The sequence below is a fragment of the Physcomitrium patens genome, chromosome 21 (assembly GCF_059467195.1).
Source record: "Physcomitrium patens ecotype Gransden chromosome 21, ASM5946719v1, whole genome shotgun sequence".
Taxonomy (NCBI): domain Eukaryota; kingdom Viridiplantae; phylum Streptophyta; class Bryopsida; order Funariales; family Funariaceae; genus Physcomitrium; species Physcomitrium patens.
The window spans coordinates 12,502,464-12,528,589 of NC_143430.1; the positions used below are offsets into that span (position 1 = coordinate 12,502,464).

At 35.3% G+C, this 26,126-nt stretch overlaps 1 protein-coding gene and 1 long non-coding RNA gene across 3 annotated transcripts; one reads left to right on the plus strand and one right to left on the minus strand.

Annotated features, from left to right (window-relative positions):
• Positions 1-505: 505 nt before the first annotated feature.
• LOC112274423 (heat shock factor protein HSF24) lies at positions 506-4,341 on the minus strand. Of its 2 annotated transcripts, XM_024503922.3 has the most exons (5): positions 3,227-4,341; positions 2,742-3,065; positions 1,914-2,320; positions 1,573-1,611; positions 506-1,374 (listed from the first exon to the last, which is right to left on the minus strand). In XM_024503922.3, the coding sequence occupies exons 2-5, from the start codon at positions 2,991-2,993 to the stop codon at positions 792-794; spliced, it is 1,281 nt and encodes a 426-aa protein (XP_024359690.1). In that variant the 5' UTR covers positions 2,994-3,065; positions 3,227-4,341; the 3' UTR covers positions 506-791. The 2 variants fall into 2 exon arrangements, with proteins under 2 accessions (XP_024359690.1, XP_090101896.1); XM_090245770.1 differs by lacking the exon at positions 1,573-1,611 and having other exon boundaries at positions 3,227-3,967.
• Positions 4,342-17,768: 13,427 nt separating this feature from the next.
• LOC149986766 (uncharacterized) lies at positions 17,769-19,659 on the plus strand. The gene is made up of 3 exons (XR_016499891.1): positions 17,769-18,306; positions 18,662-18,843; positions 19,137-19,659. It is a non-coding gene; the product is annotated as an uncharacterized LOC149986766 (long non-coding RNA).
• Positions 19,660-26,126: the final 6,467 nt, after the last annotated feature.

The following is a 26,126-nucleotide window of genomic DNA, read 5'->3' on the forward strand; positions in this document are numbered from 1 at the left end:
ACATCAGCTTTTTAAGCACAAAGGAAATTGACTTCTCACGTAAGAGAAACCAGTGGCTGCGATGCTATGGTGGCGTACTCTCATGTCATACCCAAATGTGTGCTCCGTGCGTCAACGACATCAAACGAATTAGTGGCAACCCAGGCTTCACGTGTGGACCTCCCGTTCACTTCATTTCACTTCAGTAGTGAATTCTCACTTTGCTCATTTGTCCACAATTCTGGGTTTGTGAGAAACCAGGCACAAAAGTGTGACCAGGCCTGCAAATTCTATTCGTAAGTTTCTCATGCTATTTTTTGCTTTTTGGTTCTGTACCCACTCCGCAAGTCCACCGAGTCATCTACAGGAAGACTTGTGGATTCAAGCATTCGCAAAAGTGTCGAAAGAAACGACCAACATAAACGTTCAGGAGCAAATATTTGACCCCAAAGTACATTCAAAGAAGAAATCCAAAAAGGAGCCAACTACAAACCATGAAGAGTCAATCGAGTCGTACAAAGAGCAGTTGTAAGGACAGTAGAAGCACGAGAAAGCTTCAATTCATGTCGGACATACGCCTCCAAAATTTTACAACCTCATGATGCATCATGCACCAAAAGTCGAGTCACCAACTAAGACCGCGGAAAGGATCGAAAATTCATGGAAGTTTCCACCACTACGTGAATGCACATTGGCTGTTCCACGTCTGTCTTCACTGAGTCAGGGGAAATATGAAAGAAAAATGAAAAAAGAAAAGGGGGAGAGATTCTATGGTAAGATTAAACTCACAGCGCTCTGAAATACTAATTCTCTCAAATATACACTCCTTCATCTCGGGTGGCGCAAATCAGTAGCCACGGCGGCTGCACAGGGGAGGGCCTCGGCTCTGACTCTGGTCTCAGACACTTCCGAGGAGGAGGTCTTACGAAAACCTGGTCGCACAAGGGGGCATCCATGTCGCTAATCTCACAGACGGGATCCCACGGAGAATCCGATTGACGACGTTTCAACCCCGTAGATGCTACTGCGGCTGGTTCACGTCTGATCGTGGCTGGCTCTGAGATTGCAACTTGGCTGTGCAGAGGGACCCCGAACAGCTTCACAAGTTTGTTGCTGGAGTTCAACGATTCAGCAGAAGCTGTTAATTTGGGGCCGGTTGGAAACTTCGGATTGCCAGGATTAATGAACACCGCATTTGGTGCTCTCTCTGGGAATGTGGGGGGAGAGATGGTTTTGCAGAAATTGTGGTTTGTGGTTCTGACATGAACAGAGAGCTCAGGTATTTCAAAATCTCCTCTCGAGATTGGATTTAAGCTTCGGTGCTGACTTGCGGCGTCGCCTGACAGTGCTGTGACTGATCCTGCGGTCTCTAAAGACTGGCCGCTGGCTCCGACCCTGCAACAAGTCACCAAAAAATTGATCGGCATAAACTTCTTTTAAAGCTGTTTTAATTGACTACACTGTACTCTTTATCCACGCTATACACTGCTTGCAATGCAATCCTGGGTCTCAGAGATCGTTAACTCCGAAGTAATTTAGAAGTAACCAGCACGGCAGTATTCAGATGATAATTAAATTCACTGTAGAACGTACCCGAAACTCTTAATCAGACTATACTCCACACCAGCTAAACTGGAACACAGAATCAGAACATGATTAACACTATGTCCATGCCACTGTCCCCAAGAATCGATTGAGGGCAGAGAACCCCGGTTACAGTTTGGAATAATGGAAGAAGTACTGATCATCTCAATTAAGTTGAAAATCGCTAGAGGATCGAGCTTCTTGTTTCACCCAGGAGAGAGGCTGATAATTATGAAAAACGTAATCTAGCAGCAAATCAATGACGATCACTCTATATAAGCTAACTGGGGTGTTGAAAGCAAAAAGACTTCCTTGAAAGAACCGTGAGCGATACATCGATAGTGTTATACCTGCTGGTGAGGGCACTAAAATCGGTCGGTGTCGCCTTGTACTGCTGGTGGATGATACTAACGGTTTCTTCGTACAAGCGGCGAAGACGAGACACCTCGCAAAGCAAAAGGTTGTTGTCCTTCCGAAGCCTCTCATTCTCGTCGGAAATACTCATGACCGGCAAAGTCGGATGCTGGGTCGGAACAGAGATGGGTAACGGTGATGACATAGGAGAAGATATCGGCGACCATGCTTGATCTTCGATGGAGGTTGATGGCGACAGTGAGCGGCTCTGCTGCGCCGACCCTGTTCCCGAAGCAGGCTGCAATGCCTTCCGCCTGTGTATCTCGCAAAGAAGATGACGTTCTCCTCGCCGAAAATAATCGTTTGCAAACTCCCACCGTTCCGGAACTACCTTCCTGAAGCCCTGTCAACACAACTCACCCCTTACGGATTTAGCACAAAAGAGTTATCAGGTTGATTCCCTGTCGAGAGTTCAGAGTTCTCAGTCCCAGCAATTTACACCGAAACACTAGAAATCCCCACTTGACCTGCAGTGACTTGCTCCACATCAAGAAATATTTCATTAAGAACATATATTAAATGCTCATGCCTCCCAATGCAATATCACCAAAGCGAAAGCAATGTCTACGCATCAAACTTTCATTTTAGTCTGTAACTCGCCGAGTTCTGCTTTGAAGCCACTTGGACACATTATTTTTCCTACAGGGCTCAACTTTCTGCATCATCCTCCTTTATCTGATCGGTTGTCTCATTTACATGCTGGTAAGTTAACAGAGAGGCGTTCCATCACAATAGTCAAGGTTGTGTAGAAATGCGGAGCTTACATAGGTGTTTAGTTGCCGCACGAAGCTGGAAAAATTGTTGTGCTTGAAGTAGTTCGGCAAGAGATCTCTCGCAAACTCAGGAGGACGCCAAACGACGAAGGTTGTGCCGTCCTCACCCCACGATACAATATCGTTTGTTGCAGGATCATTCACCAGATGATACGTCTTGGTAAGGAAAGGAGCTGGCACCGACCGATGACAGTCATAGAACAGCATACACCCAGTCTCTGAGTTATCAAAAGCCAGCGACATGCCGTGTTCAAATATTTATCCAAATTCTCTGCGCCGGATTCGCCAAGTCGCTGTTTGCAACAGTAAAATCTCCTACCCTCAGACAAGGTACCCAATTGGGCGAAGGTCGCGACAGTGTAAGTACAGTGCGTTATAAAAAACTAATTCAGAATAGTCCAGTTGGAAACTTGCGGCTGCGCCGAGATAGAAACGGAAAATGACAGATTTTACGAATGAGCGGCAGTGGCACTTACAGATATCTACATAGCGCCCATTTGACCTAATCAGCTTTGTCTAGCAACTGTAAGTTACAATCGTCTTCTCATGGAGTAGTCTCGATTCCGACACAAGATGCCTCCTTTCCTTCCAATACTAGTGGCAATACTTTCTCTGCAAGTCGAAAAGGTGCCAGCACCGTCCGACCATGATTACTCATGCGCTACGTACGCCCACCTATCAGGTCACCCCTGACGCTCAAAATTCGACTTCCGCAATAATAGGAATCACCTCTCGAAACGCACTCATGATTAACACCGAATCTTCATTTAGGGAATTCAGTTCAGAAAATGAAATCGTTCGACGCTCGCGAAGGACTCGAGCTCAGTATACAGGAATGTGCACCACGACACTGAAACAGCTTAGTATGATTGACCTAGCGACATCACCAGCAGCGCTCAACGTTGCAAGAAACCTCAACCATTTTAAAAACTACCTTCACTCAACACTCAGCGACAAATTCCCACTCCGCAGCAACCATCAGCATCGTCCTTCGTAAATTTTTACGACCTCTGATACACACTGTACCAAGCTCTAGGGTCGCCAAATATCGCGAGGAACTGCTAGAGAGAACACCAGAGGCAGCTTAGTGAGACAGTAAGCAAGATCACAGAGACACGATGTATTGGAGACCGAGAACGTAGCTCATGTAGAACCACCACATCAGCACTCTAGCCTTGCCAAGCTCCCGGCACCACCAGAGAAACTCCCGAACCTCTGCAAGGATTTACTTAACTCCCCCCCCCCCTCCCACCCCACCACTACGACACCAAACTCGTCATCATACCACCACAAATACGCCAACGCGGCCAGACTACACAGAGGAACGCACAACCCCACGGCATCACCAACCCCCCGCCCCCCGAAGACCTGCAACCCGGAATCTAGATCTTCTTGGCCCTCTATGGAAGCCGGAAAGAACGCGCAAGGCGGGAGCCAGCATATAGCGCTCCTCCGCTAGTACCAGCACTCGCAGCAGCAGTGCACTGCTTTCACTACTGCAATTTCACACAGACGGGATCCCGTACGCGTATTCAATGAGGCATGAGCGAGCACCGTACTGGCGATCGATTGCCCAGTGGTAGTAGCGGCAGAAACTGGGTGAAGTGATCCAAGCGATGAGGGCCATCGATAAACAACATCACGAGAGGTGGTTCCCTGTGACGACGACGATGCACGGGCTTCGGCGTTCGGTGCGGTGACGGGGTCTAGTAGCATCGCGGTGTGGATCCCTGCCCTCTCCATGTAATTCTGCCATCGATGTCAGATTGCGTTTTTTTATTTGCTTTTGCACGCTATTTGAGGAGAAAGTGTGTGCATGTGTAGGAATCTCTCACTCCCGTGAAAATGCCTTTTTTCTTGCAGTTGCGTGTGCGCCCTGTCAAGGATAATATGTTTTTCTTCTCTTTCAACAACGGTACTATCTATAGCCATGACGCCATACAGTCCATCGTTGCTTCCTTCGTGTTCATATTCCAGTGATGTTCATACCTTTTGTGAAGAAATTCAACAAAAACAACAATGATGAATGAATGACAGGCATTGGTTCTCAGGTCAAACTTTCCACCACCAAGTTTGATGAAAGAAAAAAAATCCTTCAACAATTTTTTTTCTGCTTATTCTCTTTCAGACTGTCAAAAACTTCAACAATTTCGAAAGATTTGGTTGCATATGGTTATTGTGTCAAACAGAAAAACTTGTAGACGATACCTGTTGCCTCTTAATATTCTGGACATTCCCTTTGTATCCTTAAGTATTTGATACTTCACTAATAATCGTAGTTTTACAGGACATATTATATTCCTTCGAACTTTTTCTACGATTACATAAGTTACGTTAATTACGTGTGTTGTTTGATGCCACGTAAAAATGATTGTCATAAATTCAATAGATTTATTTTAAGTTGATAAGATTACAATTTCATTCTTTTTTTTAAACTTACTATGTGATGTAGGATCGAGAGAGGTCAGACCAATGAAGTATAGTGCCACATTTAATCTCTCAAGTCCTGTTTCTTAAGGTCAATAGAATAGCCTTTCAAAATCACTAAAAATAAAACAACTGCAATGCATGACCAAGAATCTTATCTAGTGCTGAAGATTATGTAAGGTAGTGTAGCAATCAAAAATACACGCCCAGATCACATTGATACTGGATCAGACAGTCGTGAGATAGGAAAATCAAGACAAATCAAAATGCTCATAAAGTAAAACTAAACTTCAGATACATTAAAGTGGGAGAAGTTTTCCAGAGGAACTTGACTTTTTTATCTGCACCAAACTAAGAGGAATGGTTTATTTCTTCCATTTTTGCAATTAACGAAAATAGTAAACAATAACATAAAAATACTAAGAAATCCCATACCTCTTGGAACTAACAACAAGTAAGTACCTCTCAAGGTCACTTAGGAATATATATATATATATATATATATATATATTTCTCTCGTATCTCATTCGAATTTATATTTAAAAAATAAAAATAATATAAAAGTGCACCCTGGTCTCTCAACAGCAGTGGAGAAGGAGAACCCAATTTTAAAGCCTGGCATCCAAATAGACCTTGTTTAGAAGGAATCTAAACTAGCTTTAAGAGGTCCAATTAAGCAAGCAATGAGTAGTAGCAGCAGGAACAACCCTAAATGTTGGCAGGTTTTAAGTGGTATATGCTGCAGCTCCAAATAGCCTTCAGATTTGAAACTGCTGCTGTCGAATGTGTGTGAATGCATCACTATCAGTCAGATTCTTTTGCCTCACAATATCTTCCCTACTACAAGTAAACCAGGAGCATAATGCAAGCATATATGCATATGTGTGTATATATATATATAGAAATATTTATGTATATTATAAGGTGATATATGTTTTGTTGTTCTTCGACAAACACTGTAGTTTATTGCTGATTGTGGAACACCCTAAACCCTAATCTGGGTAATGAAAGGCAGATGGGTTTCATTACACTAGACCAAGGGACATAAACCAAGGAAAATGGCCATTTGTGGCTCTTTTTGTCAGTAATGCCCCAATGTCAACTATTGCTTTTCCACATCTTTCCTCACACTCTCTTTCTCTTTCTCATAACTTTTTATCCTTTTTTCTCATTTCATGTATGTCTAGATTTATGCTCATGTGCCCATGTGATGGCTTCGCTCATCTTTTAGTTGTTATTAATATTGTTATACAACAGGTACAAATGGGTACGGTTTCTTTGAATATTATTATGTATCGTTTCATGTTGTTATCAATTAATTTGATAAATTTTAGAAGTTCCACCATATTACACTTGTTGTTCATGGCCTCAACTCCATTCAAAATCTGGCATTGGATTTTTATTTGTGGGGTCTGTAATGACCTTAAACTATTGCAAAATAATAGGTTGGTGTAAAGTAGTTGGCAGTTCACATCTAACCCATAAAACCACTCATCTTGCAAGAAAGTAATAACTATATTTTTTTCCCCTTTTTCTTTTTCAAACAAGTAGAGTTTTACCAGTTGCATATATTGATATGAAGATAAAAAAATAAAAAATAAAAATAAAAACTCTTTGGTATTCCAATAAAATGAAACCAATGCATGGAAAGAGGTTAGATTTACATAAAAGTGGGTCAATTCTGGCAGGCTTCTATGTTTCTTCTTTGGCAACAAAAAACCCCACTGAACTTTCAAGACAAAATATAAAATAAAAAAGTCAATGTTCTATCAAACCAGCACATAACAACTCATCAACCAATGTTTATAATAATAAAAAATAGTGTGAGGAAAATTGGGATTATTAGTTGTGAAGGAATCCAATGGATGGTACAAGACAAATTGGCTTGAGCTTTGTGGCATAAGACCCATCTATAGATATTTTAGTGCCCTTGTGTCTCTCTTTAATATGTCTTTGAAAAAGTTTAATTTTTATTTTTTTCTCAATCCCCCCCCCACAAACACAACAATTAGTATTAGTGTTTTTAAGCACTAGTCAATGACTTTGTTAAATATATTCAAAACCGAAACCATTAATTTAAAGCACATCTAATTAGTTTGAGTTTACTAGCAAATCTCCTTTCTTGAAAGATTTGTAGTATTTAAAAAACTCAAGTAGAGAATCATTAGGTTTCAATTTTAAAATATCTTCTGTGGTGGCTCAGATCTCAAACCTTCTGGAGGCATCTTGTGCTTTTTCCCCTCCTCTCTTGATTATTCTTCTTCCTTTTTGTATTGTGTTTTTTTCAAGGATTCTGGGTGTTCCAAATATTCTAGAAAACTCATACCACAAAAAGCCATCAAAAGTGGAACAATTCATCCCTTTGTTTTGGTCAGTGGGTGGGTCAGGTTCAAAGTGTGCTAACATGGACAATAAACCACAATTGGGGGGGGGGGGGATAAATTAAAAACTAGGTTTAAAGTACATTGCTATCTCAATGAAAAATGGGAATCATGGGTAATTTTTTTCCTTAAACAATCCATTTCCATCACCAAGGCCCTACATTGAACTCGATCTCATCCTTCTGCTCTCATCTAATAACTACATTTGACATTTTCATGGCAGGCAGGAAAAGAGGGAAAACAAATAAATGAATAAATAAATGAAAATTGATAACTGCATGGAGATGAGAAAGTAACTTGAACAGCTTATTTTTATATTTGTGTAGCTCCTGATCACTATTATTCTGAAATTCTTATGGTCTTTGTGGGTTTGTACTATGGCTCATTACATTGACCCAATTGAGGGCAGTTGTAGTGGTTTGTTTTCCATGTAAATAGTAAAAGCACACATCAATACCAACATTAATGTGTATTAATGTGTATAATAATATAGGCAGATGTGCAGAGGGATGGATGGATAGATAGATACAACAAAAAGCATTTGCATTTAGAATAGTTTGTTGGATGCTATGTAAAGTGATCAGAACTTTTTCTTGTTGTGGAAAAATACTATTTGCATTTGTATAGTGAGTGAGTGGAAATTAGGGTTTTTCAATGTACATTAGCTGAAAAATCACCCTCAATTTAAACCATGTTTTCTATGATAAATGTGACTTGTTTCTTGATTTTTTTAATTTTAATTTTTTTCATATCCGAGCTTTTCATAGATGTATTCTTTCGTCAAAAATAGTTACGGGAAAAATTAGCATTACAAATGTCTTGCTCAATGCAGAAATTTAATGTCTGTCCAGAGAAAATCATGAAAAAGGTTGTATTGAAACAAAATATAACCCTTCAATATTAATTTCCAATTTATCATCAAGAAAAAAAATAATAATAAATGACACATAATGTATTTGTTTTCAAATTTTAAGAAACAATTAACACAAAGATTATTTATTTATTTATTTATTTTAATAATTGCGGCATGATGTTTCTTTATCATATCTGCAAGGAGTATCTAAATTTTTTTGCAAATAACTAATTAGATTAACCAAAAACACTTTATTCCATCTGTGTGAGTTTGTGAAATCTGCACTAAGCCTTGAATTTAAACATGCCATCCAATCTTCATTACAGTCTCAAGTTTAATTCAATGTTCCAATATTACAATAGATATTTTAAAATGTAAAATGCATCAAATTCTGATTGTTATTCCAATACTCAATTCATCCTTTTCATTGCAATATACAAATTTGTAATACATATATAATTCGATTGTTTGATACCCCTTAATTAATATTCTTTGTTCACTTGATAATATTTGTTGGAACAAAGATCATTAGTAGATCACAAACTTGTAATCTCAACTACTATTCCTTGCATATTTCATAAAATTTCTATGCACCAAGGTTATAAATTAAGTAAATATTTGTATATATATATATAAATATATATTTGCAGACATATATGAACTGAAATTCAACTGTTCATCCGCTTAATAAGATTTTTTCCGTTCGTCCACCAAAGTGATGCTTTTCGATGCGTCGATGCTACAGCACTGTCTCCGTTGCTCGCACTTTCGCTTGTCACGAGGGAAAAGAGAAAAGGAGGATTATCTCAACCCTAAAACCTGAATCTAACTAAGAAGGAGCAACTAAACACGGCGGTTGGCCATGTCAACAAGCGATAAACTCAACAAATAATCTCGTGTCTCTCATCAGGGAAGGAAACACAAGTCTCTCCATGCAGCTGGAGAGGGAAAGAAGAAGCAGAAGAAGAAGCAAAAATCGAATAGTGAAGTTGAGAAATGACGAAAAAAACCACATGGGGTTTAGCTGGTGAAGGGCATTGCTCAGCCGTGAATTTTGGCTGGTTTAGTGATTCAGAAGTGAAAACAAACCTCGGCTCTCAATGCCTCCGTCAGCCGTGGAGGTATTTCACGCCGACGCATACGTCACATGCTCCAAATCATGAACTATGGTGACGCTTGCGTCGCATTTCCCGCAACGCAATGATAAGAGAAATGGTGAGAGCGACAGAGAAAGCCTGCGCTTGCCTAGAACCCACAAAATATGATTCCTGAGCGAAAGCATGTGGCGCTGCTAGGTGGACAAAATGGCTTTCTTCAAGCCAAACTGGGAAGAGAGTTGCATGTATTGTGGGGAAGCTGAATGGGAATCGTCCGGATTCGGCCATCACTTCGGGTTATTTAATAACCTTCCCCCTGTAAAGAAGGAGAATTTTAAGCATACAACCTTCTCGAATCTCGAGCGGCATGGCGTTTTCCTGCATTATTACGACATGACAGAGATTTTTCTTTTCCTTTCGTGCCGGTTTTAGCCCATATCTCATTGTGGACAGATTATGCCTTTTCCTCCGCCACTTCAGGGATTCTTTCTTCAAGCCAAAAAAATAAAAACTCCATTAAGACAAACGCACTTTTCAGCGAATTTGAACCATCACTTGGTACATTCTCCCTTTCCCAACAGCCAATCGGAGCTCCAGCATTACGTCAAGTAAATGGCGTTTGTGGAGTTGCAATTACTTTATTCCCGATTCCGGAGCCTTCACGATCAGACAGGACAGCGAGAGAGAGCGAGTGAGAGACAGACAGCTCGAGAGAGTAAGAGAGAGAAATCGAGAGAGATTGCTCCAATCAAGTGGGGGGAGATGGATGGCCCAGGTGATCCATCCGCTAAGCACGCGCGCCAATATCTCCGATGAGGTAACTTAGTCGAAGAAGGAACTGCTCTGCCCAGTTTCCTCCTTACGCATATGTTTGTGCCTCTTCGGCAACAAAACACCACCTTTTTCCAGGATCTTCTTCCAAAAACGAATTTCGAAGGGCTTCTGCTTCTTCTTCGTCCTCCTCGTCCCACCATCGGAAATTTCACGTACACTGCGAGCGAGCGCCCGCGACCAGATCTCGCTGCGTCGATCGAATATCCGCCCACAGCTAACTCTTCGCGGGAATAGGATCCCGTCTCGGCGTGCTCTCCTGTCCCCCCTCCCTCGTTGCCTATTTCCGAAGCTAGAAAACGCATAAAGGAATCGAATGGTATTATTGTGTGGTAGATAGAATATTTTGTGTAGCTTATACGTAATAATTGTTCAATGTCGCATTTAAAGGCTAGATGAGGAGGGAAAGTGGGTACAGAACATTTCTTCGCAAGTTTATGTAATCATCATACCTCCTAAAAGTGGATTGCTTTTGCATCGATGCATTTTGGTGATGTTTTGGGGTTTTACCAAGTTAAGGATCCAACATGGATCAATACATAATTCTCGTAATAATTAACTTCTTTAACGATTCTTCAAAGACTCAGCTCTTTTCCAAAATAGAAGTTGGTTTTCTTGTTTACATTTGTTATGCTCACGCCATTTGTAGCATTCTTATAACATCTTCGTGAAGTGTAATTTGTCTCCTTGATTTCCCAACACTAGCCAAAAGTATAAATTAATTAATTAATGTAAGAAGTGTTGTTAATGTCACCACAATTTTTCCTCTTGTCCCTACGACCCACCACTCACCCAACATGAGTTATTTTATTTCAATCAAGAAAATTATTATTATTTAAATATTTGTTCTTTTCTTACATACCATATATAATGAATGATTATATATATATATATATATATATATATATATCAAATAGGTGGTGGGTCATGATGCAACAACATAAGTAATATTAACAAAAATGTTGGTGATATTAGCAGTACCTTCTTTATATATATATAAATGTATATTACAAAGAATGATAAATTGTCAAATAAAAGATACACACTGAAGTGGCAAATCAAAGGATATAAATGAAAACCTCTTTTTGTTGACATGACCAACATTTATAATAAAATTGATGGTAATAAACAGAACCAAGACACTTTGTGTGTCTATATGTTCAAACATTCACATACATGTATCTATACAAGAATTGATAGATTTTAATATGAAAGATTTTTTTGTAATTTTCCCTAATATATTCTATGCAAATTGGCTTCATATAATATAAAATCGATCTTATTTATACAACAAAATCTATAATTTATTTGAATACATCAATCTTTTTAATTGCCTAAAAATAAGATGGATGTCCCACACAATTGCACATATATATATATATATATATATATGTTTGTAGAAACAATTACTATTACTATTTGAAGCATGGTGTTGTATGTTTGGACTATGCTTTCTTCAAGAAAAAAAAAAAAAAAAAAAAAATACACATTTTGATTCAACCAGTATCACACTAACTTCTTAGTCTTTGAAAACAATACCTACATTGAATAGGAAGTGTACAAAGTTATTACGAATTCTTAATAATAATAAGAGTACCCAAATAAAGATAGACAATAAAATGATTAATTAGTAGCCTTCCACCAAAAATCTATTGTTTTTCGTATCAATGGGCAAAGCAATATTGTGAATAGGCTCAATAAATATGGCTTTATATTGTTCCTTTTCCATTCGTACAAGCACAGCTAGGAACCAATCAAAGAATTTCACTTCCCCAACATTCTATGACAAACATTCTTGTATATCACAATTATTTCATTTCAATCTGTGGGATTGGTAACAAGTCATCGGATTGTACAAACATGGATGAGAAGAAAAGTAAACTTTCACAAACGATCTTAAAGTTTTTATAAAAAGAATAACGAGAATATTCCTAACTAAAGTAAATAAAGTAATAGTACTCTAACTGAATACTAAAAAAACGCTTCATAAATTCTATGTGTATACGTATGTGTATGTAATCCTAAATGACTCTCCATGAGTCCCTGCACAAGAAAGCCTAATTTTGACAGCAGGATACCTGCCGCATGTCCTAGGGGAGAGTACAGCCTTTTACTTTTTAAAACTTTATGTTCGTTACTTTTTTGTTCGTTAATGATGTGGGTGGGGGGGGGCAGTGCTTTCTTCTTCTACTTTCTTCTAGATCCTTGCCTCCTTTCACTTTTTCTCAAAGGAATGGAATAGAACTGAACAGAAGAGAATGGAGAGAGGGAGAGAGAGAGAGAGAGAGAGTTGAAACGAGACCCGGAATCCATGATGGGACCCATCCCATCATCTGGCCAACCCCGCCCTCTCATCACCCGGCGGCCCGTGGTCCGAGGCCAACGAAGTCTCGGGGGGGGGGGGGGGGGGGGATTTCTAGAAGATTCCACTTTGCCGGTCCCAACTGTAAGGGAGGTTCCTCTTTGGGGGGGATGACGTGGAGGGAGGGGGGCAGCTCCCAACCTGCCCTTTTCTGCCCGGCTCCAACTGCCCGGCCTGTCCAGGCAGTTGCTGCTTCCTGAATTTCCATTGTTTCCGTGGAACAGGGTGAATAACTTAAGTTCGCCTTTTTTTTTTTTCTTTTTTTCATTGGATACCTTTCTCAGATACTTTTATGTGGAATGTACGTGTGCATGTATGCATATGTACATAAAAACATGCGTATTATATCTACAACTAAATATGCTATTTTTTTATATTTACGAGTTATATATATATATATATATATATATATATATGTGTGTGTGAAAACCATCTAAGAGTAAGCCATTTAATTTTCAATAACCATTTAATTTTCAGTAACCATTTAATTTTCAATACCACTCACTGTCAGTATAGAAATGTAGTTTTAAAAATTAAATTTGGTAAGTAAATATTTAAATTAAGAATATATTACTTTTTATTTTAAGAAAAATAAATAAATAAAAAGAAGCTACAAGATTGAGTTTGTTCTTTGACTGTGTTACATGGTCCCAAATAAAAGCAGGTAAAGAAAAATAAGGTAAAGAAAAGAAAAATCTAAGGTAGTCATTGGAATTGAGATCTTTCACATTGCAATAGTATATAGGTTTTGTTTTAAAATAAAAATAATTCTGGAAAATAACTTATGAATTTCAATGATTATTTCTTCTTTTGTTTTGATTTGAAGACACAAATTTTCTCATTCAAAAAAGATGTAAAAAGTATAAATCTAATTAGTCGCCAACTTTGTATTATAGAACTAGAATATTTCGTGGTTTAAATTAAAAATTATTTATCTTTAATAATTATCTATCTTAGAACACATACGTCATGTAAAACATTACTTTCTATAGTAAATCATATCTTAGATTTATTTTTAGGTAATATGTGTTTAAAATAAAAATAAGTGAATGAGAATATTATGAAATTTGATTAAAGTATGCAAAAATTAAAAATAAATTAGTACAAAGATTTTTTCCAACAATATTTATTACCATTCTTAAAACATAATAATATTAAAGAAATCTTAGACAACCAATATTTTAATTGTCATGCATTTGTTTTTAGTTCAAAATATTTAAATAAAAGCAAATGTTTGTGTCACTATAGATAAACAATGCAACCAAAAATTATATTTTGAAAAACATTTAGGCTATTAATTAACATGTTTAATGTAGTAAGAAAAAATCACATATAAATTTTTATATTAAGTATTTTGATTTAAAAATAAAAACAAGATTTAAAATTTTTATTGTAATATCATATGTATAAAAAAAATTACATACACATATTAGTTATCATATCTATTTTATTGCTAAATTATATAAAATCTAATAGTTGAATATAATTTATTTTTTCTTCATGCATTCAATTCCCTTTACTTCTATAAAATGCTAAAGTGCCAATAAAAATACTAGTAAACATAAAAAACTTAAAATAAATATTTTTAATCATTATTATTCATTTTATTTTAAATAGTAAATATTTAAAATATAAAATTTTAAAAAATGATATATTTAACTCTCATTATAATTAATTTTATTAAAGTCAAGTTTAGATTATAATTAATCTATTTTTTGGTCTCAATTTATACCACCAAAAATAACCTTGAACGTAGTTAATTAACTAACTATCTAGTAAACCATCTAATCACATGTCTAACTTTAATATATATATATATATATATATATATACATATTATAAATATTTTATTATTAATTGTTAGATGTTTTATAGTGTGCAATAGCCTTTGGGCAACTGTTAGATTATCTTTATGACTTTTAGAATCATTATTGTACTCTATGCAACTTGAAAATGTTTGATTGCCAACTATTCCATCTCTTGTCTTAACTACTTGCACGTCAACATCACTATCTTTATTGTGAATGGCATCTTCTGCTCCATCTTTGTTTAGTTTAGCAACTAAAGCCAAGTTCTCTTGATTGAAAAATTCATCAACACCCATTGCATTTTCATTGATTCCAATAAAATCATCAAATTATTTACTCCTCAATGTAGGAGCTCATTGAATAGAAATATAATATCTACATGCGCATTTTGGAAAATCTTACTATCACGGAGATGTATATTATTGTCAATTGTAGCTATGTGTGAAGGAAGAAAGATCTCTATATATTTTTAGTAATTTGCAATCATTTTCTAATTCATTTCTCTTTATATGTTTTCAATAAATGTAATTACTTCATATAAGTTAATCTTATGTATATTTGTTGAGACTTAATTATTTGAAATGTTATCAATTTGGCCATAATGTGTTGAAGTTTTAGTTTCTTATATTACAACTTAGAATTGATAATGATTCTAGCATTGCATGGTTGCAAGTTAGCTATGGACTGAGATGGCAATAAATTCACTTAGACATGTAAAAATTCTAATAAAACTTTGTTATTTATAAACTAAATAAAAGCATTATCACAAAATATAAGAATATTTCTTCTTTGATTCTACATCTTTTAATTGAATAATGCAATTTATTTAAGAAAAATTATTGAATTCATTTATATAATTGTATTATGATGGTATTTTATTAAAAATTGTCTCAATACTTGAAATTACATGGATTTTTTTACTTTCTTATAAGAATTTGAAGGATTTTGTCTCATCTATCACTATTTACATCAAATAATAAATTAATTTGTTGTTTATTTTATTTTATTTTATTTTATTTTATTTGCAACTTATTACAACATTTGCTAAAGTTCAATTTAAAAGCATAAAATTTCATGAAAATTGAAGATATTGCATGGTGCATAAGCTTGTAGGACTTATACAATTTTTTCTGCTCCTTCTTAAGTTGCTAGTATAGACCACTTTTTGCTTCATCGTACAAGACAATGTTTTTTAAGTTATTTCTCTTTATTAAATTTGTAAACCATCCAACAAAAAAATTTATATGTATCTTTGTCAATTCTTAGTACTTTAGCAAAGTATTTTACTTTCAAATTTAAGAACAATATTACTAAAGTGAGGATTTTTTACTTTTGAGATTACATACCTAAATCATGAAGGCCTCTTCTAAATAATACTACTTGTTAATTTTAATATGTTTTGATATTTTTCCACATTATAAGATAATTTTGGTCAAGACTTCCTATCAAAAATAATCTTAGATATTATTATCTTATAGTACCAAATTTTTTTAATTAATTCTTTTAATATTATTTTTAGATTATCAATCTTTTGTTAATACATCTTTTTCTTGTTTTGGATTGTTAGTTGGACACATTTAAGTGGCATAATTTAAAATTGACATGTGGTTTGAAGAAAGATTAGTTTTGATTCAAAAAATAAAGATATAAAATATATTTTTTAATCTAGATGATGTCACCAAAAGCAAGTATAGTATATTACTAAATTTCAAAAGAAATTAAATATTAAATATATTATTCTAATCAACAATAAGTATTAAGGATATGAATCTCAAAGAAAGAGAATACTCAATATACTCATGTATTAAAGAAGGGAACTAAAAAGTCACTCAAAAGATGATGTAATATTAAACTAGAATGGCTATTGCCAAAAAAAAGAAGATTAGAAAGTCTTGAAACAAGACTAAGGACTAGAAAGACGTTGACAAGAGTGAGGAAGGCTTCATTCTTGCCTCTATATATATTCTTAACTAGGAGCTATGTTACAATGTCCTATGGGACCTCCAAAACATGTTGACTTTGCTAATCACATGTCTTAACTTGCAAGGCATGTTATCTATGTATGCACCACATAGTTAACTTATTCCACAAGCTACCAATATGTGGTTAACTTGTTGGCCAAGTTTCTATTCTATAAATACATCTAAAGTCAATACTACATCTATGAAGCTTCTATGAAGCTCATCTAGAAGACTTTATGAAATTAATCTATATTTACCTACTTCTATCCAATCATATAAGTAACTATTGATGTAAATATATATGTTCATGAGAATAAGTTAACAATATTCTTATATATATATATATATATATATATATATATTAATAAATATATTATTATGTCATCAACAATAATATCATTGTTAATATCATTAAATCATTTATAATATTAAAATATTGTTAATATTAATTACATATTAATAATGTGATAAGAATCTTTGATATTAATAATATGAATCATATTAACAATATAAAGACTCATTATAGTCAACATTGATTGTATAGAATATTCTCAATTTCACTATATAATCAACATTTTTTTTGATCTTGAGAAGTTGATTGTAACAAAGGTTAATTTTAATCGACTTCTAAGATTTTCTTCCTTACTTTTTAAAGCTTTTAATGGATGACTTTTAGCAAGTAGCAATAAAATAAAAATAAAAATAAAAATAAATAAGAGGAATCCTAAATCATTTTATTTTTATTTTTAATGTGACTACTTTAGTAAGTTTAATGTCTGATAAATGTGCTCAATTTAAAACGTCTAGATAAAAAAAAAACGTGAATTCCTTAAAGTAATTACTTGGTTTGTAGGTTTTTGTCATTTGTATAAATCTATCAGCTTTTAAGATCTTATGATGGTCAATTTATTTATTTATTTTATTAATATTTTTATTAGGTTATTCAAATGTAGATTGTGAGGTAGGTTTTAAATTCTTTTTTTAAATTTGTATTAGAGAAGTTTCATATTTTTTTTAGAATTTAATCATTATTTATTTGGAATTTATAGAATTTAAATATATATATATATATATATATATATATATATATATTCAATTTTTATTTTTTTGGTTTACCTATTCTATGATAATAAAAGAAAACTATTCCAATACAATGGAAAGTTGTTACATTTAATAAATGAGTGATCACAACCCTAAACACCATAAAGACTGCTTACTTAAGTTGAAACGTGTATATTTTGGGTGCTTACAGCTTATATGTTTTAATGGAGAAAAAAACAGTGGAGTTGGTTGGTGGATCTAGATCGGAGGAGGAATGGCCCCGTTCGTCGCCGCTCATCGGCACCGGCGCCGCAGAGGGCGATCGGACCACGACCCAACCAAGCCCAGCTTCGGCTTCGGCACCAGGGGATCGCAACCCACATCTTCGAGAGCACTGTGGGATTTGTTTTTTTGTTTTACCGATGGGGAGGTCCAGAGGGCAAGGAATGGGAGAGCATCGATGGATTGACGGATCAGGCCCGGGCGGGACGAGTCTAACGTTCATCGACTGATCGGTCCTCGGTGCGGCGGCACCTGCTGCAGCAGATCAGGCACGACACGGATGCAAGACTGGTTGGTGCCGGGGATGATCTCGCGACATCGGGCGGTGAATCCACAACCTAGCGGGGTCTGAGCCAACCAAGGCTTCTTTCCATGCTTGTTGGAGTTGCAGTTCCAGGGACCATGGGATCGTGGCTATTCTATATCCTGAGTGATGCGGGAAAATAGTGTAAGAGAGTGTTGGAGCCCAGTTGGGCGATCGGCAAGGGGGGCTGCTCACTTAATTTTATATGGGTGAGGGGAAGTCCTTTCTTCAACTGTCTCTTCCATGGTGATCTGGATGGGGGCCATCTAATCCACACGGTTCAATTATTGGAACCGCCACTTGCTTTCCTTTTCAGTTGTCCTCGTGTTGTCCAGATTAAGATACATCTATTTTATGTTTGTGTATTTATATATGTTCTTTCTTCCTATCTTTCTCTTTCTCTTTTTTTCTCTCTCTCCAGATAGTTATACTAGAGGCTCCCTGGTGGTCAAATAATTGCGACCACTGTGTTGTTCCAGGTTTGCCTTTTCCTCCACAGTGACACTTTTAGGTCTGGAGAAATAAACATGTATTCTTACACACTGCTGCACGGATGGTTTGAAGGGTCGGACGAGCGCTGGACGGCTTCTAATTTATGCTCCCCACACAAGGGAGAACTTGTGGAGCACTTTAGCGCAGTGGGTTCTATGATGTTGTCCGGAGTCGTTCACCGCATTCTAATCATCCAGCGCATGAGTCTGCAGAGATTGCCTTCGATCTCACTTAAATGGTGCTACGCAGAAGAGGTTGGGCACCACAGCTAACCGCTCTAATTTAACACTAGGAAGCTCAGTGCTGCAGTAGGCCGTGAGGAACAAAGGCTAACGACAAGGGGTGTAACTTGCCAGACTCTGGAACTTGGTCTGCCGCGTTTGAGTGGGCAGCTCTGACTACTCGCTCATCATTTTGCGACAGAATTCTAACACATGTGTGGAAGTACCAACAGTGTATTTCTTACACACACCAGACCAGCCGGTGTGATGGAAGAATTAAAAGGAAACTTCGAGCTGGCCCTTACTGTGGGAATGGATGACTGCAGGGAACGAGGGTGTTGGCTGGCCACGAGAATAATTTTGTCCGACAGTGGAGCTACGATCCAAAACATCCAACATGCTAATTAATCTAGTACGGTGGAAGGAATTCGTCAGACGGTGGAAAAATTGGAATTCCATCCAAATCATGGGCTCAGGAGCTCAGTCGTCATGAGTGCGGACCCGAGAGAACGAAATAGATTAATATTCTCTGGAAGATAAGATCCTCGGGAGCCGGTGGGTACTATTCTGAACACACTACTTTACAGCTAACCGAGGAAGTGGTTTGGTGTTTTACGAGGTCATGCTATTGACTTTTAGCGCATGATCAAGGCTTTCTGTGGTTAGGAGCACAATGAAGGTTCGGATGGCGCTGGGGGTAGTGAATGGGGGAAAAAAACAAAAACGGCCAAACATTGTCTTGGAACTTTGGTCTCTCATGAATCATCAAGGACAGACGTGATTGCTGCATCTAGCATGTCTCGAAATTAATCTATTTGGCAATAAGTTCTGGAATTGCGGCTCAAAAGACCAGTTTTGTTACAAATCAGTGCATCTTGTGGGGGGTCTGAAAAACTGACACCAGTTCATAAGGTTCGGTGTCGAGTTTCAAAGCGGTGCGTTGAGTCGGTTGTTCAATTCTGTGTGACACATGGATTAATTACTGCTAGGTTTTAGTTTTTCTAGACTGTAAGCAAAGATCTGGATTTTCGAAGACGAAGATGATGAGAAAGCACACAACGAAAGCGACCTTAGCGGACGGTGGCGCAAAATCATTATTATTTTGGTGAATTCCAAGTTTGAACAAGAGAGCATAGCTAGTCGAAATATAAATATTCCTCGCTGATTAATTCCACCCAATCAATTTGATAGCGTAAGATGATAAGTTTGAACGAACCTAGGGGGAAGATCATGAAGAGAACTTGCTCCTTCAGATGAACAGTAGCTTGTTCTAATGTTCGACTTGACCATCTGAAATTTCCATACAACAAAAGGTTTCGGTGAGCCGTGGAAAATGCTTTTAGTCGCTCAGTATGCACAGTGCAGGATATCAATCTGATTCGTAAGCCTCACCCTCTCATCACCTTAAATACATTTAGATGTTAAGTTTTTATCTCAAACGTGTGATGCAAATTAATAGTAGGCTATTTGATGAGCTGCTCTTTTTATTATGCATCTATGACACAACCAAAATTTTGGATAAACTAATGCAGAGCAAAAGCCGGCAAGCCGTTCAGAACAAACTTCACTTTGTGTTGTCAGTCGTTCCGAAAACCTGTTGCTGTTATCATACACTATTTTAGAACAAACACATTGAAATAATTGGAATAATCAAAACGTGTACTTTACAGCTCGAACACAATTTTAAGTGCTTCTTTGACTAGTAATTGGTGTTAGGAGGTTAAGTAGCCATCCACTTGGGTTCTGAAAGAAAGTATGAGAGACGGTCCGAGGTGTATTGCAGAAGTCTTGAACAAGTTGCTGGCTAGCCTAAATGAAGTTGGCTTGGGTGCCTCATACTCATCGTAACACAGAGGAGAAGCAATGGGTTGTAGATTGCTCGAGCGGGGCGATCTCGACAAGATTGAACGGCTAACTTGTCGGTGTTGCAAAAAGCAAAAGTAGAACCGCAACCCTGGGGCGCTGCCATGGCTAAGTTAGAGCTGAAAACTGCAACAACTCAGGCTGGGACTGAGTGCATGCTATTGAAGACCTCGACAGCAACCGATTAATCTAGATCCTTTCATATCTAGTTGGTTCTACAACTAACCTGTAATTTCAAGCAAGGATTGAATTCGACGACGTTGTCTAGAATGCAAAAAAATCTGGAATTCCTGCATTACTGAATGAGTCCATGATCTCCAACAAGCTGATCGCTCATGTCAGTGTCGCGAGTTTGATTGCTCTTCGAAGTTGGTATCGGCAGCTTAGATCCTTCACTCAGCTGCAGGACGAAAAGAAAAGACTGCACCTGTCCCTCCGAGACTGCAAAATGCGTTGAGCTGCGATTGAAGCGGCAACTACTGGTCTAAGAACGAAGCATGGTTCCAATTTGTTCTTGTTTCTGTTTTTGGAAACATAAGGGTAGTCTTTTGCTGCTGAAGGTAAATTTTTATATCCTTTTGTGGATTACATAAGATGATGAAGCTATTATTCAAGAATTGGGATAGGAAATGCACACCTTAGTAATGAGGATGAAATTTCATTCTGCAGAATTCCTTCTCCTTATGACGTAATTAAAAATGAGAACAAAGCTTTTTAAAGTTTTTATTATTTGTTAGTTAGTTTGGTGTTTGTTTATATTTTTTTCCTACACACGTCGAGTATTTTCAGTAAGTAAGCTGTGCCATGTTGATTTAGGCCGCTGTACATAAACTTTTTTACTTTGATATTCTAACTCAGGATGTGGTTTCGTTGGGCCATGCCTGGAAAGATTTTTTTGCCGGGCCTGGTAAATTACTAAAGCTTTTTCCATTGTTTCATTTGCAAAAACCATCCTACACAGTGCGCACAAGACCTGCCACATGATTGAGGCTTGAAGAATGTCATCCGCCAGCCTGAGGCAACATGTGGCAGATTGGTATATGTCAAGCAGACTTGTGTTTAGGAGAATTCTAGTGAGGATTTCCTGCCATGGGAATTGCTTATAATGGCCAATTACAAGCAATATAGTACCAAAGAAATTCCAAATTTGGTTGATCTCATGACACTATTTCAAATAGTATTTGAGGGTTTTAGTAGTAGTCCTTGTTCAACCTTGGCAATTCCTTACGAAATACATAATCATACACTAGCTACATGTTGATAAATCACCTAAATTGATTTTTCAAAAGAAGGTTTGGAGTTTTGATGGCTTATTGGGATCCCAAATCAATTTGATGGCTTTTTTGGATTTTAAATCAGTTATATTAAGTCTCATTTTTAATATATGGAAGTGTGACAATTGGGATTTTTTCAACATTGCCACTTGATTTTTTATTTTTTATTTTTTATTTATAGAATATTGAAAAAACTCCATTTTCAAAAAAAAAAAAAAGGGAGTATGCACCATTTCTACTTTCCAAGTTCAAAAGGTAAATTATAGACTAAGCTTAGTAATAAAATGGAGCTCTTGTAAGTCAAGTCACAGTTGAAAATTATTTACTAAAAGTCTTGATTCTAGATCAGTATCCATACTTGATGTAAATTCCATCTCATTATTGTAACAATGGAGTCAAATAGCAAGATGTAGATACTAAGGGATGAAAAATAAAACAAGACGCCCTTATAGAAGCCATGCAATTGAATAAATTGTGTAGTCTGGTTACTATCATTGAGAATAGTGACCCATTTAAATTCTTGAAACATTGTTAATTGTGATAGGTTCTATGTGTTTGGTATAGCGGCCAGTATATCAAGACATCATTGGATTATATGATGATACCTAATTACATCTTCACTTTTTCATATTTTGGATTGAGCATTTTAAAGATCCTTTATTTGAAAGAAATTCTTTTGTATCTAGGTGCAATAAAAAAAAATATGCTGAATTGCTTAATATGCAATTCGAGGTGGTGAAGATTTTTGCATTCTAAAAAAGACAAAGTCCACCAATGGTTTTGGCATTGAATGGATGTTAGAAAATAAGACAATGCTTGATACTCTTCTAGGCGTTTCATATTGCATAATATACATCAAATCCCAAACCATGGATATACTTAGTAAAGAACATAAATTATATATAGAGTGGCCAACATCCTCCCCATTTAAGTTGTAATAAACAAGGTCTATATTGGAAGATGACCTTCTAAGATGAGTGGCCAAAGAAAAGGCTACAAATTATTAGTTTAGCTGGTAATGCCTTTATCTGAGCATTTGGATCTAAAATTTTTAAACTGCAAAATTTGTAAAGTATAATCAAAGATTTTTATGCAATCTTTTTTCAATAGTGTTTTTCTCTATTCTTATTGCTTTAGATATAATTTCTAATTAATACCCCCACTTTGTAGATGGAATAGCAATTAAGGCTCTAGCATGATGCAATGAACCAAATTGATGTAAATAACCTTTGGTTCATAATTAGGACTTTTTTGGCCAACATTAATTTAGTGGTGGCCTAATATATTAGTTTCCATTTAAAACTAGTCATTGTAGTCATTGAAAGACCTAAAAGCTAATCATGAATCCAAATCAACAACTCATCTCTATAAGTCCTAGCTACCAAAAATATTCTACTATATTTCACATAAATGGTCTAAGTTCTTGTAATATCTAAATAAGATAGGATTATCCTAGTTTATCTAAGAACCTTCAATTAATACAAACAAAGATAGTACTATTTTTTTTTTTATGTAAATTCTTCTTATTGCTTTTAAGGTACATATTAGTATTGTCTAGAAATTCTTGATTCATAATGCAAAAATCAAAAGTCTAGATGTCAGATATCTTATATTCTTTCTACACATTTTAAAAAGTAATCTAAGCAATCTGTGATAAAGAAATATACAAAAGGAGCAATCTAGCAATTTTAACTAATTAAGTATGATAGCTTAAAAATTACACTAATTTTTCTATTAATGTCCACCAAATACTAGAAGTTATTGTAGAGTATACAAATCTAGTTGATTCAAATCTTGTCAAAATCCATGGCTTCCATGATGCTTTCTAAAAACAACCATACCACTCTTTCATAATTCATTTAAAAATCTAATAAGAGCTTCTATGGTGTAATAGGTGACAATTGATAAGGAAGAAGCCTTTGCAAATTTAGAATGGTATTATTTTTTGTAATGTATGAAGTGGTTAAAGGAATATTGGTGGTAGTATCCATTATAATTAAAGTTCCAATGGCTTGTACCTCCAAAATTCTATTTGTAAAGTCTCTTCTTCTTTGATACCTAATTTTTTTTGTTAGCAAATATAATAATAAGTCTTTGTCTATGCTAATAAAAGATATTGGTTATAGCACAATTTTAATGAGTATTACATCATGATCCTTCCATGTACCAGATAGCTCTATGTCTACTTCAAATATGTAATTAGTATAGTGAGAGATACCAATCTTTTAAGGCCATCTCTTAGTTGAAATGTATACAAACTTTAAAATTATTCATATTAGTTTACTAGAGCTATGATTTATTAAAGTAAAAGAAGTCATCATTTGCCAAAATTTATAGTTGAATTATAATGTGACATACAATATTACTATTGACAAGGTTTTGTCACTTGTGGATCTACTTTGTCAAATTCCATCCATATATAGAGACAGTCTTATATATGAATCTATATGTGTAGAACAATTTTTTTTGTAATTGCTTCTAATAACTCTTATAGATTCCATCAATTATTTAGATGATATTGGTAGGAAGAGAAATTGAAGTCTCTATAACCTCTCTTGACATTACACTCAATTAATATTTTTGTGGATTTGAGTTGAGCATGTAGATAATTGATCAAATTTATAAATACTTGTCAATGTCTTTTGAGGTAGAAGAAAACTTTAATAACTCTTCCATTTGAATTTTAAATAAGCTAGACAAGATCAGTTTTTTTTTTTTTTTTTTTTTTTTTTTTTTTTTTTTAATAAGATGGTGCCAACTAGTCTAGGCCTCATGTATATAATAATTTAGTTATTTTATCTTTTTTTTTTTTCAATTATTCTATATTCAAGGTCTTGAAAGAGAGAAGGCAAGGTAAGGTGATCCTTGCTTGAGTTTTGGTATCTAGCATATAAAGCAAAGGATGTTGATGACATCCAAAGTCTCTTTTTCTATTCTTTGTAATTCTTCCATCTTAAGATAGTTAAATGATAGTTTTTTTTGGATATATGATTTAATAATATGAAGTTCTATGTTATTTAATTGATTTTTTTCTAATGTACACAAATTCAAGTTTTTCAAAGGTATTTTGTATTAGTTCTAAACATAAGAAGTAATATAAAGCAATACCTTTGTATTTAATTTGGATTTCTATTTTTTTTAATAAAAAAGAAATTGATAGTATTATATACAAGGAAATTTATGTTATTTTTGATACCAAAACATATAGTCTAGATATAAAAGATTTTTTCAAGTAATCCTCTTGAGTTCTTGCTCAAAATACTTTCTCAATATATGAGCATACTGAGGGCAATATTCTATAAAAAACGTCATCTACTTTTAAAAAGAAAATCTAGACAGATATGCAAATTTAAATTGATATATGAAGGTCAAACTGTGGCTGCCATGGTTGCAAATATAAAAGGTGAATACCAAAGTAAACATGACTTTGTGTAAGAGTTGCTTGCATCTAGGTTTTTGATACAAATGTTAGCACAAGATAATCTCATTATAGCATTTTGAATCTTGATACTATTATTATAAATTCAATGAGGTTGACATTGATCTAATCTTAGATTTTCAATCACAAGAGATGTTTGATTAGAAAAAAACCAACAAAGGCTAATTGAGATAATACTTATATATTTTTGTCATTAAAGACAAGGATTTTTCATAAGAATTTAGGTCAAAGCTTAGATTTAGAAAGAAATTACATAGCCATAACTATTTTAGATGATTTTATTTAAAGCAATAGATAGTCAAATATAGTAGTATTTTTTATAAAAAGAATACTTCTAGTGCTTAGTCTTCTACTATTCTACTATCAAATACTATTCATTGAGCTATATTGAAAAGTAAAAATAATAAATAAATATTAATTCAAAAAAATTATATCAAAATTAGAAATATAATTTTTTTACTATAATTACTTAAAATCTACATTATTGTCTCTTTGAATGCATAAACATTGTCCTATGCATGTTCTAGCAATCAAACCTCCTTTTATATGTCAATCAAACATCAAAGATCCAATAATAAAGGTATTGTGAAGGATCTCAACTTAGGTGATTTTGTGTCACGGCCATAATCATGTAAGCTAATAATTACATATAGTAATAGGTAGAAGTAAGTAAAAGTAGATAAAAGTAAGTTAATTATATAATATTTAATATAGAAGCTTCCTAGAAACTTCCTAGACAC

What these genes read in the sequence shown, in the direction of transcription:
- LOC112274423 (XM_024503922.3), bottom strand. Translation starts at nt 2,993, where the DNA reads ATGTCGCTGGCTTTTGATAACTCAGAGACTGGGTGTATGCTGTTCTAT. An exon ending in TGCGGCAACTAAACACCTAT is followed by an intron (nt 2,321 to 2,741) that starts GTAAGCTCCGCA and finishes TTGTGTTGACAG; the next exon opens with GGCTTCAGGAAGGTAGTTCC. An exon ending in TTTAGTGCCCTCACCAGCAG is followed by an intron (nt 1,612 to 1,913) that starts GTATAACACTAT and finishes TCTGTGTTCCAG; the next exon opens with TTTAGCTGGTGTGGAGTATA.